Here is a 14,799-nt window from a genome sequence, read left to right on the forward strand (position 1 = left end):
ATCTAATCTAAGAGAAAGAGAGATAGAGCGAGAGAATGCTTTATCAGGTGAAGATTTTGGAATTAAGTATACATCTATCTATCATCTATCTATCTATCTATCTATCTATCTATCTATCATCTATTCAACTTCTTCTCTATTTTAAACTACTGAAATATTACATCGCAGAAACGTGAAACTGGCCTTTTTGTGTCCACCTGGGAAGCTCGGGGATCATCATNCCACCTGGGAAGCTCGGGGATCATCACACTGGCTACCTATCAATGGTTTTCCAGGGCATTAGAACATTTAGTATAATGAAATGAACACAGTCAAGATGTAAAACATCTTGCTGAGTTGTGCAGGATGAATGGATTTCTATTGAGACTGCAGTATAAACGCTGCGTGGATATGATGATAAAGACAGAACCTGCGGGTGAGCAAATGACTAGTCAGATTACATGAGCACGTGATACCTAAATTAAACAGAGAAAGAGCCTCCTCTCTCTGCACTGTTTCCATAATTAGAGAGGGACTAACTTTTCAGAGGCCTGATATAATCATCATGGGACAAAAGTATTGTTACCAAAAGGCTACGATTTAAACATTTGAAATTTTAATGAAGAATCCGTATTAATATTAAAGGATGCTTTTGCCATTTTTGCTATTTTTGCTCTCCATAGAGTTGAGACAGAGTAGACTTAGCGGTTCAGTGAGAGGGCAGGGAGAGAGGGGAAGCTGAGATGGGAACCAAAGGAGCCAGATCAGCGTCCTGGTGGGACTGTGGAGGGTGCAAGAGAAGAGGCTCTCTCCAACAGGCATCTCTGAAAGATCACAATTTTGAATGTGGGTGTATGAACAAAACTGGTGATGCCAGTTTGAAGAAAAGTCAGTGCTTCTGAATGAGCAATTACTAGTGGCATCAAAACTCTGTGTGAGTCACATTAACATCTGAGCAGCAGGACAGACTGTGGCTTTAGGAAACACAATGTCACACTCGGTTACCTCTCGGAGGCTCAAGATCTCCCAACAAATGTGTCCCCGGAATGGTGCCTGGCCATGCATTTCTCTCATTCAATCAGTTCAGTCCCACATCTCAGAGGCAGAACAAAAGGTCAGTCCTTGGGACTAATATGGGCAAAGGGTCAAAAGAGTAAGACGGAATGAAAATGTATCTACTTCAAACCCCAGCATCTCAAATGCTCTGCTAAGATGCTTTAACAAGATCTTCAAAATGTGGGAGTTTCAAGCTTACGATTTACTGAATTCCTACACCATAACCCCATACCACGCAGGCCAGAATGATCCATTTTCCCAAATGTCAACTTATTTAGAGCTTCACTAGGACTAGTGCATACTCATGAATGCTTCGCTCTTGAGTTTCTTTTAAATTACTCAAGGAGCCATGGATTTGAACAGAAGGTCTGTGCCACATTGAGTATAACAGCATGAGTCACAGAAACGGAGTAAGGAAGAATGAGCTATTGGGGAGATTTCCAGTTGTTTATGCGGAAAGCAAAAGCAGAGATCTGATTTAATGTCTTGGGAGTGAATGTGGACCTGCTGGAGGTGTTATTTCTGAGCAGGCTCATTCTGGCTTCCTGGGAAGAGGTTGCCCAGGAAACTAGAACACAGCTGGAAAGGGCACAGTAACAGAGTAGCATAATTAGAGGCAGGATAGTAAGAATAAGGGGTGAGCAAGAATGAGGGAGGTGGGTGGATCCTGAATTTCAAAAGCTCCAGCTCCTAAGGTTCACCCGGAGCCAGGAACAGGCCTCTGTGTGTGGTGCGTCACGGGCGCGCTCTTTGTCCCCCTGCCCCTCAGGCTGGTTCCATCTGTGTGGTGCAGTGGTTATGGGGCAGTTCCTGTGCAGTGTCCTTGGACCTCAGAAGAGCTCTGGAGAGAAGCACTCCAGGGCTTGCTTCCCCTGTGGGACATTAGCTTCTGTGAATGAGTGGGTTAGGGACAGAGGGGATGCAGAGCCTCCCTGTGCTTGCTGGTCTGGCTGCTACTCACCCAGGCAGCTGTCTGTTGCTATAGCAACAATTCTAGCGCATGCTTCATTTTTTCCTGGACTTTCCAGCTCGTTGCAGCCTCCTGGATCCACTATTGCCTCCGCTGGGAATGTCTGCTCTCCTCCTACCTACCTTGGAAACAGGATTCCATTCCTCTCCCCTCTCTCTTCTTCCCTTCTTTTCCGCCATGTTTGCAAACACTAATTGAACGCTTGCTATGTGGCAGCTAACATGGTGTCCTGAACTCAACGTAGAAATAACTTAGCAGTAGGATTCAACAGACAGACAAACTGCTGCCTGAATTACTAGCTCTTCTTACTTCCCTCCTTTGCCCCACTACAGTCTGCTTTCAACACTGCAGCCAGAGAGATCGCCATACATTTTAAGTCAGATGGCTCTGTTCCAGTAACTTCTCATCTCATCTCCGTGAGAGTCAAAGCCAAGGTACTTACAGTGGCCCTCAGGGCCCTCTCCCCTCATTTTTTGTTCTTACTACTCTTCCAGCTCACTCCTCTCCAACTACAATGGCTGGTCTTTGGAATTAGGGCTTTGGCATCCACTGCTGTCTTTACTCAGAATTGCAATTACCTTGCTGTTCTTCCCAGCGTTGCAACCCGCCCCAACTCCCGTATTTTTCCCTATATTCTTTTTTTCCTCTAGCATTTTTTACGATATGATGTAGTCTATATGTTACTTATTTTATCCCCAGGTCAAGGGTGGTTTCCAGATCACAGAAAAGCTGGATAAATATTTGTTGAATAAACGCATGTATGCATGCAGTGGTACTCAGCCCTGTCAGGGAGGGTCTCAGTATAAGGGGTCCCAGTTGAGAGTGCTCAGTGTTGCTCTTGAGTGTTAGGGGAGGCTTCATGAATCATCTGGTAGTTGAAAAAGTTCTTGGATACCGGGAAGTCCTTGGACCCTTCAGGATGATACGAAGGTATTCTAGGTGGAAGCAATAGCAAAAACGATGATAGGGAAGTGGGAAAGAAGAAGGCATAAACACTGCTTTTGATCACTAAGGCCCTGTGTTAATCTGTCCTTTATACTGTGTTCCTTCCATGTTTGGGACATTATTCGCCCATTCTCTTCTGCACGGATAGGGGCAATTAGACAGAGTCCCTGCAGGGGAGCAAATCTGGCATCTTCTGTATTCCTTGCGGATCACAGGGCTATGCAGATGGCATGATTTACAAAGTTAATTAATTAATTAACTGACTCAATGAAATTTTTGCTGAGCTTTGTGCCAGTAATTTGGGTTCAAGGTTATGGCAGGTTCAGAACAAAACAGATGGCTCCTCCCTGACCTCAGGGTGCTTAAAGTCTAGAAAAGAAGCTGACCTGAAGAAGTAGTTACTATGAGGAGTACCTTGAAAGAAGCACAGAATGTTCTAGAAACATATGGCAGGGGGTGCCTGACGTCATCTGAGGTCAGGGAAGCTGTTCTGGAGGACAGACATTTGACTGAGACCTCCTGGCAGGCCATGATCCATGCCAGAGTTAGCTCAGGGAGGCCCAGCGTATAGGGGGACACAGGAACATCACTGGAAAAGTGGCAAACTCAGTCCCAACAAAGGCAGTTCGAACCTTAATGCCTTATTTACTTGGGAGAACTGAAACTGGCCTTCCACTGCTTAAGAAGACAGAATTCTGGAGTGAAACAAACACTTCTTGCCGTACTTTCTGTCACTGGTAAGTGTTGAAACAGCGTCCACAGCACATAGGCTCAAAAAGCCCTGAGTGGTCAGCTTACTGGGCACCTGCCTGACCTCACTCTGGCCCTGATGGGAGGGGAAGGACATCTCTCGTGCATTTGCTCAGGGCCAAGATTCAGATCTAAGAGGGTCTATTTCTTCGCATATATGAAAGCTGCCACAGAAACTTCCCCGACTTTTTTTTTTAAGGGAATCCTGCATACTCTGTTTTGACAGACATGTATGAAAGGCAAACAAGCGTGGCTAGGACATCTGCAGAGTTTGGATTGGGCAGCACCTGTCTCTCCTCTGTGTCCATAAAAGGAAAAAGCGTTCCATTACGAGGACCACAGCTCTGTCCCCAAAAGGTCAGGGGAATGCTAAAAGTCATGCAAATGGGTATGTAGTAAGTACATGGGTAGTTAGCCCTCTGTTCTGGGGCTTTTACATCCCCCAAAAAGCTAGGGAATACCAATCCTTTAGAAATCTAAAAGGGAATGTGAGGTTTTATTAGCTATGAAGCTTCTTTGTCTTTGGATGCCGGAGATACAAGGTACCTGTGGGTTTCAGGTGGCTGGGCTTTGGCCTGAAACACTATCAAGTGTCACATATATGTGGGATGTCTGATGCCTGAACTTGTTTTTTGTAGAATTTCCCACACAGGATGACAGATAGATTGGATTGATACCCACTCCTTTTTCATTTATAAGGATCAGCACTTCATGTCAAATGAAGGTTGTCCTTTACAGAACAAACTTGGATTCCACCAAGAAACTTTGAGCAAATTTTGATTTTACCACAAAGGTATTTTTTTTGGATAGTGGGTCTCTAGTTCTTAATCCAATTGAGTAAAGCTTTATTGAATACCTACTCTGTGTAAAGTGCTGTGTTAGGTACCCAGAAAAATACAGAGCTGAAACAAACAGATTTTGTTGTTAGAAGTTTAGGATCATCCGGCATCCCCCTGGAGACCCCAGTGCTAATCCATTTCTGGAACACAATTACCTTTTCTGTAATAACAGGAGTCGTTTGGATTGGTTGGAAGACATGAGTCCCGATGGCCACACTGAGGGCCCTGTAGACCCCTTCCACAGCATCTGGATGACAAGCGAAATAAAGCAGCATCTGTGTGTAGTCAAGTTGAGGTGGATCCTTCTCAGGGTCAGCAAATAGCCTAAAGAAAAACTGTCACACAAACAGAATTTCAATCAAAGATAAAAGATTTAAAATGGGTAGACAGTAGGTGGCCAGGCAACGAAGGATCCTTCCAGGTACTTTGGAATAAGGCCACTTTCTGAGGATTGAATCAGTAAACATAATATACAATGAATGGTAAAAAATAGAGTAAGACAGGTTCAAAATTCTAATGTTAAAGAAAATTGTATGCTAATCAATGGTATCAACATATTTAGGAAAGAATATGCTAATAAAGGTGGTGAGAGCTACATTTTAAGCAGGAAAAGGGAGGCACAGCGCAAGGACCCATCTGTCTATCCTTATCACCACTCTGACAACCTGGGGTCTGACTCACAAATATAGAGCTTCCAGGAGGCATCCCTGTGGGGGGTGGAGACAGGGAAATGTTGCCCAAAGCCATGGGAGTCTAACCATTGACATCTTTCAATAGGCCAACACCGCTCTGAGCTCCATACTTTACCTGTTGACAGTAACGTGACTTTCTGCGGTGGATGCACGCTGGGGAAGAGAGTGCGCTAATCACTGCATATCGGGTTTTTGGGCAATCTCTCTGTCACTCTAGATGACTGCACTGCAAGTCAGCTCCATTTGCAGCGTGCTGTGCATCTGGCAGTGGGAGAAGTTAGTGCGTGGGAATCCAATACCCCCTGGGGCTGGACAAAGCAGCTCAAACCCTGGGACTCACAGGTCACACCTAAGCACCTAACCAGCTCCATGGCCCTGCTTGAAGAGGAGACCAGCTTCCCTCATGAGCGCTTCTCAAATATGTACATTTCATGACCTGGAGAATCTTTTTTTAAAATTTAGATTTGATTAAGTAGATGGTTTTGGAGTGGTGTAAGGTACTGCACATATGGCAAATCTTAGGTGATTTTAATGTCGTTGGTCCTGGCTTCCGCTTTGAGAATCAAGTGCCCAAATGCCTAGATCCATAGATACCTAGCTATTCTCTATTACCCACGATCCTTACAACTATGAACAAATTTAGTTAGACAATTGGGAGAATAAGTTTCTGCTACTTGACAAATTCAATAAAAATTTAAATAAAAATCACTTTGATAGGAGACTACATAAAATCTATTATGCTACAAAGCAGGAAAGAGTCTTAGAGGTCAGTGGAATCTGCAAGTTCATTCATTCAGTCAGTTTATCAAAGTTAATGGAGTTGTACGTCTGTTGTAAGCCAGGCACAGAGCTACCCTGAGATGCTTAAAAACACTCTTCGACAGTAAAGTGTCCTTTGATTTTTTTATGATCCAGCTGGTGGGTTCCTTCAGGACTTTGTGTTTTCTTTGTCCCCTCTTGCCTCTCAGTTACTTCAGGGATTGCCAGCAGGACTAGGAGAAGGAGGAAGACTAACACTGACAGATAACCACCGCAGGGTCCCTGAGGGCCTATCTTCCATTTCTTTCACAGGAGCTGTTAAACCTCATTATGATTCCCACTGAATTGCTCTTATAAATGTCATGCAGGTGCAACACATCATTATTTCCCTTAACAAAGCAACTAAATAATCTATCTTGAAAAAAAGATGTGCAAAAATGAAATAAGCTGATAGGTGCACTCTTTCTGTAATTACACAGGCTTGATTTTAAGTCAATGGAAAGAACATTCATAAAAGGTAAGGCTTTCCATGTTCCTAAGATCATTTGAAATATTGTAGTAGGCAGAATTCTAAGAAAGTTTCAAAGCTTCCCACCCCCCTGGCATATATATCTTGTATAATCTCCTCTCCTTGTGTGTGGGCAGGGCTTGTGACTGTGATGGGAAAGTCATTCCCATGAGTAGGTCACCTTATATAGCAAAGGTAAAGAGATTTTGCAGATGTAATTAAAGTCCTTTATCAGTTGATTTTGAGTTAATCAAAATGAAGCCTACCCTTGGGCCTGACCTAATCAGGTGAACCCTTTTAAAAAGGACCCAGACCTTAAGGGAGAGTTTTAAAGCACAGAGATGTTTTCCTTCTAGCCATGAAAAATCAAACTGTCCAGTTGTGGAGAGTTCATGTGGCAGGGAACAACAGTCAGCCTCTCACAGCTGAAGGTCTCCATCCTACAACTGCATGGATCTGAATCCTGCCAGTAATCCATCTTGGAAGCCAGTCTTGGAACCGATCTCGGAATTGGCCTCGGATAAGATTGCAATTGCAGCTGATGCCTTGATTTCAGCCTTGTGAGACCCAAGCAGAGGACCTATCTAAGCCACGCCTGGACTTCTGATTCACAGAAACTGTGAGCTAATGAATGGGTATTGGCAAGTACTTACTGAACATCTACAATGTGCTAGGAATGGACTGTTCTAGGTGCTGAAACTGCATTCACTAAGAAAGAGATAAAAATGCCTGCTCTTACATTGTTGGTGGGAATGCAAGTTGGTACAGCCACTCTGGAAAACAGTGTGGAGGTCCCTTAAAAAGTTAAAAATTGAACTACCCTATGACCCAGCCATTGCACTACTGGGTGTTTACCCCAAAGATACAGACGTAGTAAAGAGAAGGGCCATATGCACCCCAATGTTCATAGCTGCATTGTCCACAATAGCCAAATCATGGAAGGAGCCGAGATGCCCTTCAACAGATGACTGGNCCAAAAAAAAAAAAAATGCCTGCTCTTGAAAAGCTTGTTTTCTAGAAGGGAAAGGCAGACAATAAAGAATACATAAAATAAGTTAGGTAAATTAGGCAGTGATTATGGAAACATACAAAAAGTAGGTCATGAAAGGAGGAATTGGGAGTGAAGAGTGGGGAAGGGGGCAGACTGCACAACTGAGAAGGTATAATTTGAACAGAGATTGGAGGGAGTTAGCCAGGGAGTTCATCGAGGTAACAGCATCACAGGCAGAAAGAATTGCTGAGGCCAGCGTCCTAAGGCGGGGGCGCACCACACATGGTTTCTCCATAAGTNATTAGGCAGTGATTATGGAAACATACAAAAAGTAGGTCATGAAAGGAGGAATTGGGAGTGAAGAGTGGGGAAGGGGGCAGACTGCACAACTGAGAAGGTATAATTTGAACAGAGATTGGAGGGAGTTAGCCAGGGAGTACATCGAGGTAACAGCATCACAGGCAGAAAGAATTGCTGAGGCCAGCGTCCTAAGGCGGGGGCGCACCACACGTGGTTTCTCCATAAGCAGGCCAGTGCAGCCGAAGCAGATGGGCCAGGGCAGAACAGCAGGAGATGAGGGGAGAGAGGAGCAAGGGTCAAGGCCAGGCTGCCTACTTGAGGATTTGGGTTCTTCCTTTGAGGAAAATGCAGAGCCATGGGAGGGTGTGAGTGGAGGCTGCTATGATCCGCCTGTAATCTGAACCAAGACAAGGGAGACCCATAATGAGACCATTGCAGTCATCCAGGTGAGGCTGGCTGTGGCTTATTCCACTGATGGCCATGGGGCTTAGAAGAAGTGGTCTGATCCTCAGTATATTTTGAAGCTAGAACTACCAGGATTTCCTGAGGGATCAAATGTGAGGTTTGAAAGAGAAGATTTGGGGATGAGTCATTGGGCTTTGGCAACTGGATGGTCAGAGGTGCCACAGATTGAGAGGAGAGGGCCGTGGGTGAAGATGGGAATGGTGGGGTGGTGGGGATGGGAGTTCAGGTACCCAGCTTTGGACACGGAGAGTTTGAAATAACTACTAGAATATTCAAGTGGGGATATCAAATGGGTATTTGCATGTAGGAGGTTTGCAAGGGAAGTTTGAGGAGGAAATAGGCATTTGGGATCTGTTAACAAACAGCTAGTATTTCAAACCTGGCCTCAACCAATATTACCAGCCCGAAGTAATAGAAGGATTTCACATGAACAGAAGCTGTGGCCAGATTAAGGTAACACTTGTGAATTTGAATATGGCAAAATTAAATCGCTTTTTCTTGGGAAATCTCTAAGGATTTTAAAATACTGGAATAGTTGCTCTTGGCATTGAGTGCGTAGGAAGCTGAGAAGCCAGGACATGACCCGTGGAACGTTGTCAGTCATCATGAAGCATGTTGTCACTGTCGGAGGACAACGCCGTGATTGAAACACAGACATGTCTCAGGGTTCCTTTCTTGGATGCAACAGGGCCTTCCATCCAGTGCCTGGAACTCTGAGGTCATTCAAGCCCATGGACAGTGCTAATGGTCTATCTCCAGGAGTCCCTGCCAGTGTGGCTCAGAGGCAGGCCCTGGGTCACAGAGAGCACAAATGACAAAGCGGGGGACTTGGGTGGGTCCTGAGACTGTAGTCCAAGCCCTCTTCTTAAGAGGGTGTAGAGTCCCTCCGAGTGAAAGGACCTGCTCAGCATCCCACAGTGAGTCATGACAGAACTGGGGACAGAGCCCAGGGCGCCTGACCCTCAGAATTACCTCTCCGTGGGGGCATTCCCCGCCTCCTCCCCAATTTGGTCTGTCCTATTCTAATTACAGCCAAGGGGTAGATTTGTTTTGTTGTTTTATCTTTTCTCTTTGCACGCCTTTCTCTAGCATGTTAACCATTAGCCATTCTTCAACCACTATAGTTAGCATGGCTAGCTTCTGTTTAGCTAACTATGTGCCAATCACTGTCTGCACAACCCCGCCGGAGAGGGATTAAAATAAACCAAGGCACAGAGAGGTCAGGTAACTTCAACAGGACCTTGAAACTTGCAAGCATTGGAATCTGTGCTTTGAATCCCAGTTTAAGCGCATTGAGACTTACATGATCCTGAGCATCCAGTCTCTGAGTCTGTGAGGGGCGGGAAACACCACTCCTTTCTGTCCTCTGCACAGACACTCATGTGCACACGCTCATGCATGCGCACAGGTGCACACACACACACACACACACACACACATCAGCCATCCTTTGCCCCACTTCTTTCCCAGGCTTCATGGTCCTGCCTCTGCTGCCGACTTTGTTCAGTTCCTCCAAGGCATTTTCCAGCAGTCTGGGCACCAAGAGTTGGGAGCCACTCCCTTCCTTGGCACCCAAAGGCCCTTTCCTGCTTCACTGCCTAGCCGTCGTCAGGGCACCATCTCAGGGCACTGTCTGTCTACTGGCATTAGCTGCTGGGTGGGCAACTGAAGGGCTCTGCCCTCAATCGACATTTCTAAAACCTCTGGCTGAAAAGGAAAGTGCTTTGACTTGACATCATATCCAGAGTGCCGGTTTCTTTACAGAAGAACCTGTTTATTGCTGGCAGATTTATTCACAAAGTCATATAGAAAATGGCCTTCCAAAGGCTTTACTGGTCTTGGTCCTCCAGTATCACGTTGAAAACTCCCACCACAAGCAAGACAAAAGACTGTCCCCGCACCTGCCCATCTCAGGTCTTGGACGCTGGTGACGAATTGATCCCCTTCTCTTCTCTGTTCTCCTGCTAGCATGGGGGAGATGCTCTGATACGAGGCATCCAATTGAAGGGAACTGCTCACTTTAGGGCTATAACTGCAGTCATGTTTAATTTTGTACTGCAGTTTTAAACTAATAGCTGGCTGGAAATTGGACCATCGATACACTTAGTTTGCTGAACTGTCTAAATCCACCATTCAACTTCTCTCAGATCCTACTGAGTTTGGTTTTGTTAGGGATATTTTTATATTTTAAACATTGACACTGAAGTCAGAGTGCTTTACATGTATTAAGGACCTGCTTTCTATTGTGGGCTCAGGGATAGAGGCTAATAATACCATTATTGGCAATCATAATATTGATAATAATAATAATCAGACAGGTCATGGGCAATACTTATGGAACCCTTGGTATGTTGTTCAAGTTAATCAAAATCAAAGAGAAATGGACAAAAACATATACAGTAGTCCCCATTATCTGTGGTTTTGCTTTCTGTGGTTTCAGTTACCCACGGTCCACTGTGGTCCACCTCAGTCCGGAAACAGATGAATCATCAGAGGGTCACTAGGAGCCTAACACCACGTCACACACCTATGTCACTCACCTCACTTCATCTCCTCACAGGCATTTTATCATCTCATGTCATCCCAAGAAGAGGGTGAGTACAGCACAATAACAAATTTTTGAGAGAGAGAGAGAGAGACCATACTCACATAACTTTCCTTACAGAATATTGTCACAATTGTTTTATTTTATTGTTAGCTATTACTGCTAGTCTCTTCCTGTGCTTAATTTATAAGTTTAACCTATAAAAACAGTATATACAGGGTTCGGGACTACCCACAATTTCAGGCATACGTTTGGGGTCTTGGGATGTATCCTAAGNCCGTACTCACATAACTTTCCTTACAGAATATTGTCACAATTGTTTTATTTTATTGTTAGCTATTACTGCTAGTCTCTTCCTGTGCTTAATTTATAAGTTTAACCTATAAAAACAGTATATACAGGGTTCGGGACTACCCACAATTTCAGGCATACGTTTGGGGTCTTGGGATGTATCCTAAGGGGGGATTACTGTGTTGGTAAAATGACAATTCTCATTCCTAAGCTTTTAGAATTGGAAGGACCCTCAGAGACAAATGTGTCGAGCAACAGCTTACTTTGACAAATGAGGAAAGTGAGACCCGAGGGCTTCCGAAAACTGTTCAAGGTCACACAGAGAGTTAACAGTGGGACTCTGTCTAAGACTTTGGTCCCTGTCTTCTCCCCCAGAACTTGTCTGTGCTGCCACCTTATAACCATTAAAGTCTACATTCTGAGGATACAGCAAAGGAACTGGGGGGTGGGGGGGGGTTGGAATCCAACACAAATTACACAAGTGGAGGAAAAGACAATGAAATTACCAGTGTTATAGTAGTAATTTTTTTTTTTAAGGATCTCAGTAATTACCTCTATAAGATGCTCTTGCCTATTGAATGGCAGGGGTTCAAGAGGATTTTCTGGAATTCTTATATCTTCATCTCTTGTAAACCACAGGCCAGCCTATACAAAAAATAAAAATGAAAGTTATTAAAATATCATTTCTCTAAAAGCCACAGGGATTGAACCTATCTTGTTCAACTATCTAGAGCAGTGGTTTCCAAAATAGGGTTCAAAAACCAGGAGGATGCAGGAGAAAATCCTAGAACTTCCATTTACACATATTTTGATATCATTCTTATGTAATTTTTATTCTTAAAAATTTGATAATATAAATAATGTATTAGTGCAGTAGTACACATGTATAATTTATTAATGAAAATCCACATACCAGGGATGCAAGCTATATTTTAGCTGTCAGAGCATGTGATGAAGTTTGGAGGTCACTGCTCTACATTTTGTATGCATGACAACATCCTGGAGGGATCGTAACTTATAACAATAGCTCACATTCCGTGTGTCCTGTTCGTGTGGCTATCAATTCTCAGAGCCTAGTGTGGTGCTGGAGCACATTGTTGGGAGAATCTTTGTTGAGTGAGTGACTGACTGACTCAAGAGCTCAATGGCCCACTTCCCAATGACATCCCTCTTTCTCAACCCATATGTGATATCAGTTATCGAATCCCTCCAATTCCTATTTGGCAATGTCTTCCCCTTCTCTTCCTTCCTTCCATCCCTACTCCTGCCACCTTGGGGTAGAGCCTCTTTACTTCTGTCAGAGGTCATCCCAGTAAGCTCTGAGTCATTTTTGTTTTCAGTCTCCTTCTTATTTGTTTCAGCTTGTGCCATGCAACCGTATCAATTTCCTCAAAACTTTAATCTGTCATATTCTCTGCTTGGAACCATTTCCTACTCTTGCTCTTCTGTTCACACCATCCATCCTACCAGATGCAACTTCTTGTCTATCCATGTAAACCTGCACGTCTCTCCAGGCTCTGTTCTGATCACACCTCCTTAGAGATCCTCTCCTTGATCTTAGAGATCCTCCTCTGAACTCCAATTTGATGTGTTTGTACCACACAAGGGACATTTATTCCATTCCTTTAGGTGTTGCCATTCATGTCTGGTGTTGAACGTCAGGTATAAATTCCTTGGCTTTAAAGAACTTGTCATTCCACCTTAATTTTTGTACATGCTAAGCACTTCATATACATATGTGTTTTGTTCCCAGGTCTAGCTCTCTTACTGTCTTCCAGAGTGACAACCTACTCTCATCACTGCCTATTGCCAAGAGCCACTAGCTTGCCTACCCTGACTCTGGCCTACGCTCCATGCTTTCTTTCCTTCCAAGGATCACCTGTGCTTTGAGGAAAGGCTGGAATGGCACTGGGTAACTTATAAGGAGATGAAGCCCCCAAGGGTGAGAAATGGCCCATCATATACTTTCAAGTTGGGAGGGGGTTGGGGGTAGTGTAAGCCTCCCGGGTATTTTGGAAACAAGGTTTCCAGAATCCTGAGGGGGCTAGCTATTGTTAGGGAAGGTCATTTATTACTGCTAAGTAAAAACTCAGACCCTTCAGATGCATATGGGCGGGTCATATACTTGGGGGATGATTGCTAATGTGTATTTTGGGGTGTTGAGATAAAGGATGTTTCCAAAGGAATTTTTATTTTATATGTTAAAGTAAACTTACAGGGTCCTGGGGGTTGGGCTAAGATTGCCTTTTGCCCTCAGCAAAGTATCAACATCAAGGCAGTTGAGGCCCTAGAGGAATGTCACTCTGCCTGTTTCAAGGACGTGTCCATGGGCTATAGGTAGTAAGGAAATTTAATAATTTTTCTTCTGCCTTTGTTTTCCACATCATGGCTAAAGTTTTTTGTTTGTTTGTTTTATTCTGTTTCATTTTTTACTTTTCCTTAAAGAATGAGTGAAGTGTTGTTTGGATCCCAGAACATCTGACTCATGAAGCCTGTAATCACATGCATTGTCACCGACAGAATATGAGCTGAGGGTTCACTATCACAGAATCCCACACAGAGTGGCTCGGCCTCCTCATACAATGGAGGCAAGCATGTGACAGCTGCGGGAGGGATGGGGGTACAGGGCAAACAGGCTTTTATGTTCGCACAGCTCAGCCCAGGGACATAGCCAGCTGACTTCACCAGCAATCTCACTCCATTTTAGAAGCTGTGGAAGTCAGCACACTCTTAAGTGGCTTTCGTGGCGAACTTGCAATTAGTCAAAAGAAAAGGAAAAGACAAACAAAATAAAAAGCAGTGCAGAAAGCCCTCCTTTCCCAGAGAACTCCATTTCAGCCATGCGTGTTACGCTATCTTACTCTTCTAACGTAGCATTTTTACAAATCTCATCAAATTTTGCTCTAGAAGTGGTTTTGACTTGTGCCATATAATCTTTTGTTTTGTTTTGTTTTGTTTTGTTTTGTTTTGTTTTTGGTGTGTGTGTGAGAGCTGGCAAGTGTTGGAAATCTCTGAAAGTCATGTGGGATGACCAAGTGGGCTTTTCCAAATGGCCTTAAGGGGCTCCTTTGGACTGGGAATTGGGTGGGCGGGGGAGAGTGCTGAGCTCAGAAATTGACTGCTCCCCAAACATAGGAGGTGTTCAAATAAGTACTTCTTTCTTTTAAATGCAGTGGCCAACTTTCTCTAAGAAATTTACACTTTTGGTAAAGGAGCTTTCTGGTTTTGGCTCAGCATTTTGGTAAAAATTGCCAACATCCTTTGTTCATCTCACGTTTGTACAAAAGGATGTTTAAATTGATATCCTGTGGTAATCGGCACAGACTGTAGTGAAGGTTGGTAATTTCGCAAGTGCTCACTTATTAAAATCTTAAGCCAATGATGAAAATAGAGTAAATTTTACTCTGGTTTTATTTTTAGCCAAATCATTTTTACAAGTTTTAAGTCGAGGTCAGTGATAGTAGTATCTATAAATTGCTCTACTGGGGAAGCAAATATATCAAAGCCCAATCAGCCAAGCACCTATCTTGACCAGCCTTGAAGGAAACTCCTTATGTTCAAGTATTATTTCCTCTGGCTCAACAGCATGAGCATAGGACCTCAGGGCTGTCTACATGCACACCATCCGTTAATTAAGGACAGAAAGAGAAGCAGGAAGGGATGTGCTCTTTCAATATTGAAATATACACAAGATACAGGCACCTAAAGA

General features: G+C 43.9%; 1 protein-coding gene across 1 annotated transcript in view; it reads right to left on the reverse strand.

Annotated features, from left to right (window-relative positions):
* SPEF2 (sperm flagellar 2) overlaps nt 1-14,799 on the reverse strand; it is a 166,326-nt gene that overhangs the window by 8,269 nt on the left and 143,258 nt on the right. Inside the window, exons 32-33 of the mRNA XM_034657019.1 lie at nt 11,643-11,735; nt 4,695-4,874 (exon numbers count right to left, since the gene is read on the reverse strand). Coding sequence (XP_034512910.1) covers nt 4,695-4,874; nt 11,643-11,735 — 273 coding nt within the window. The remainder of the gene's footprint in view (nt 1-4,694; nt 4,875-11,642; nt 11,736-14,799) is intronic.

Source organism: Ailuropoda melanoleuca, chromosome 3, assembly GCF_002007445.2.
Source record: "Ailuropoda melanoleuca isolate Jingjing chromosome 3, ASM200744v2, whole genome shotgun sequence".
Taxonomy (NCBI): Eukaryota; Metazoa; Chordata; class Mammalia; order Carnivora; family Ursidae; genus Ailuropoda; species Ailuropoda melanoleuca.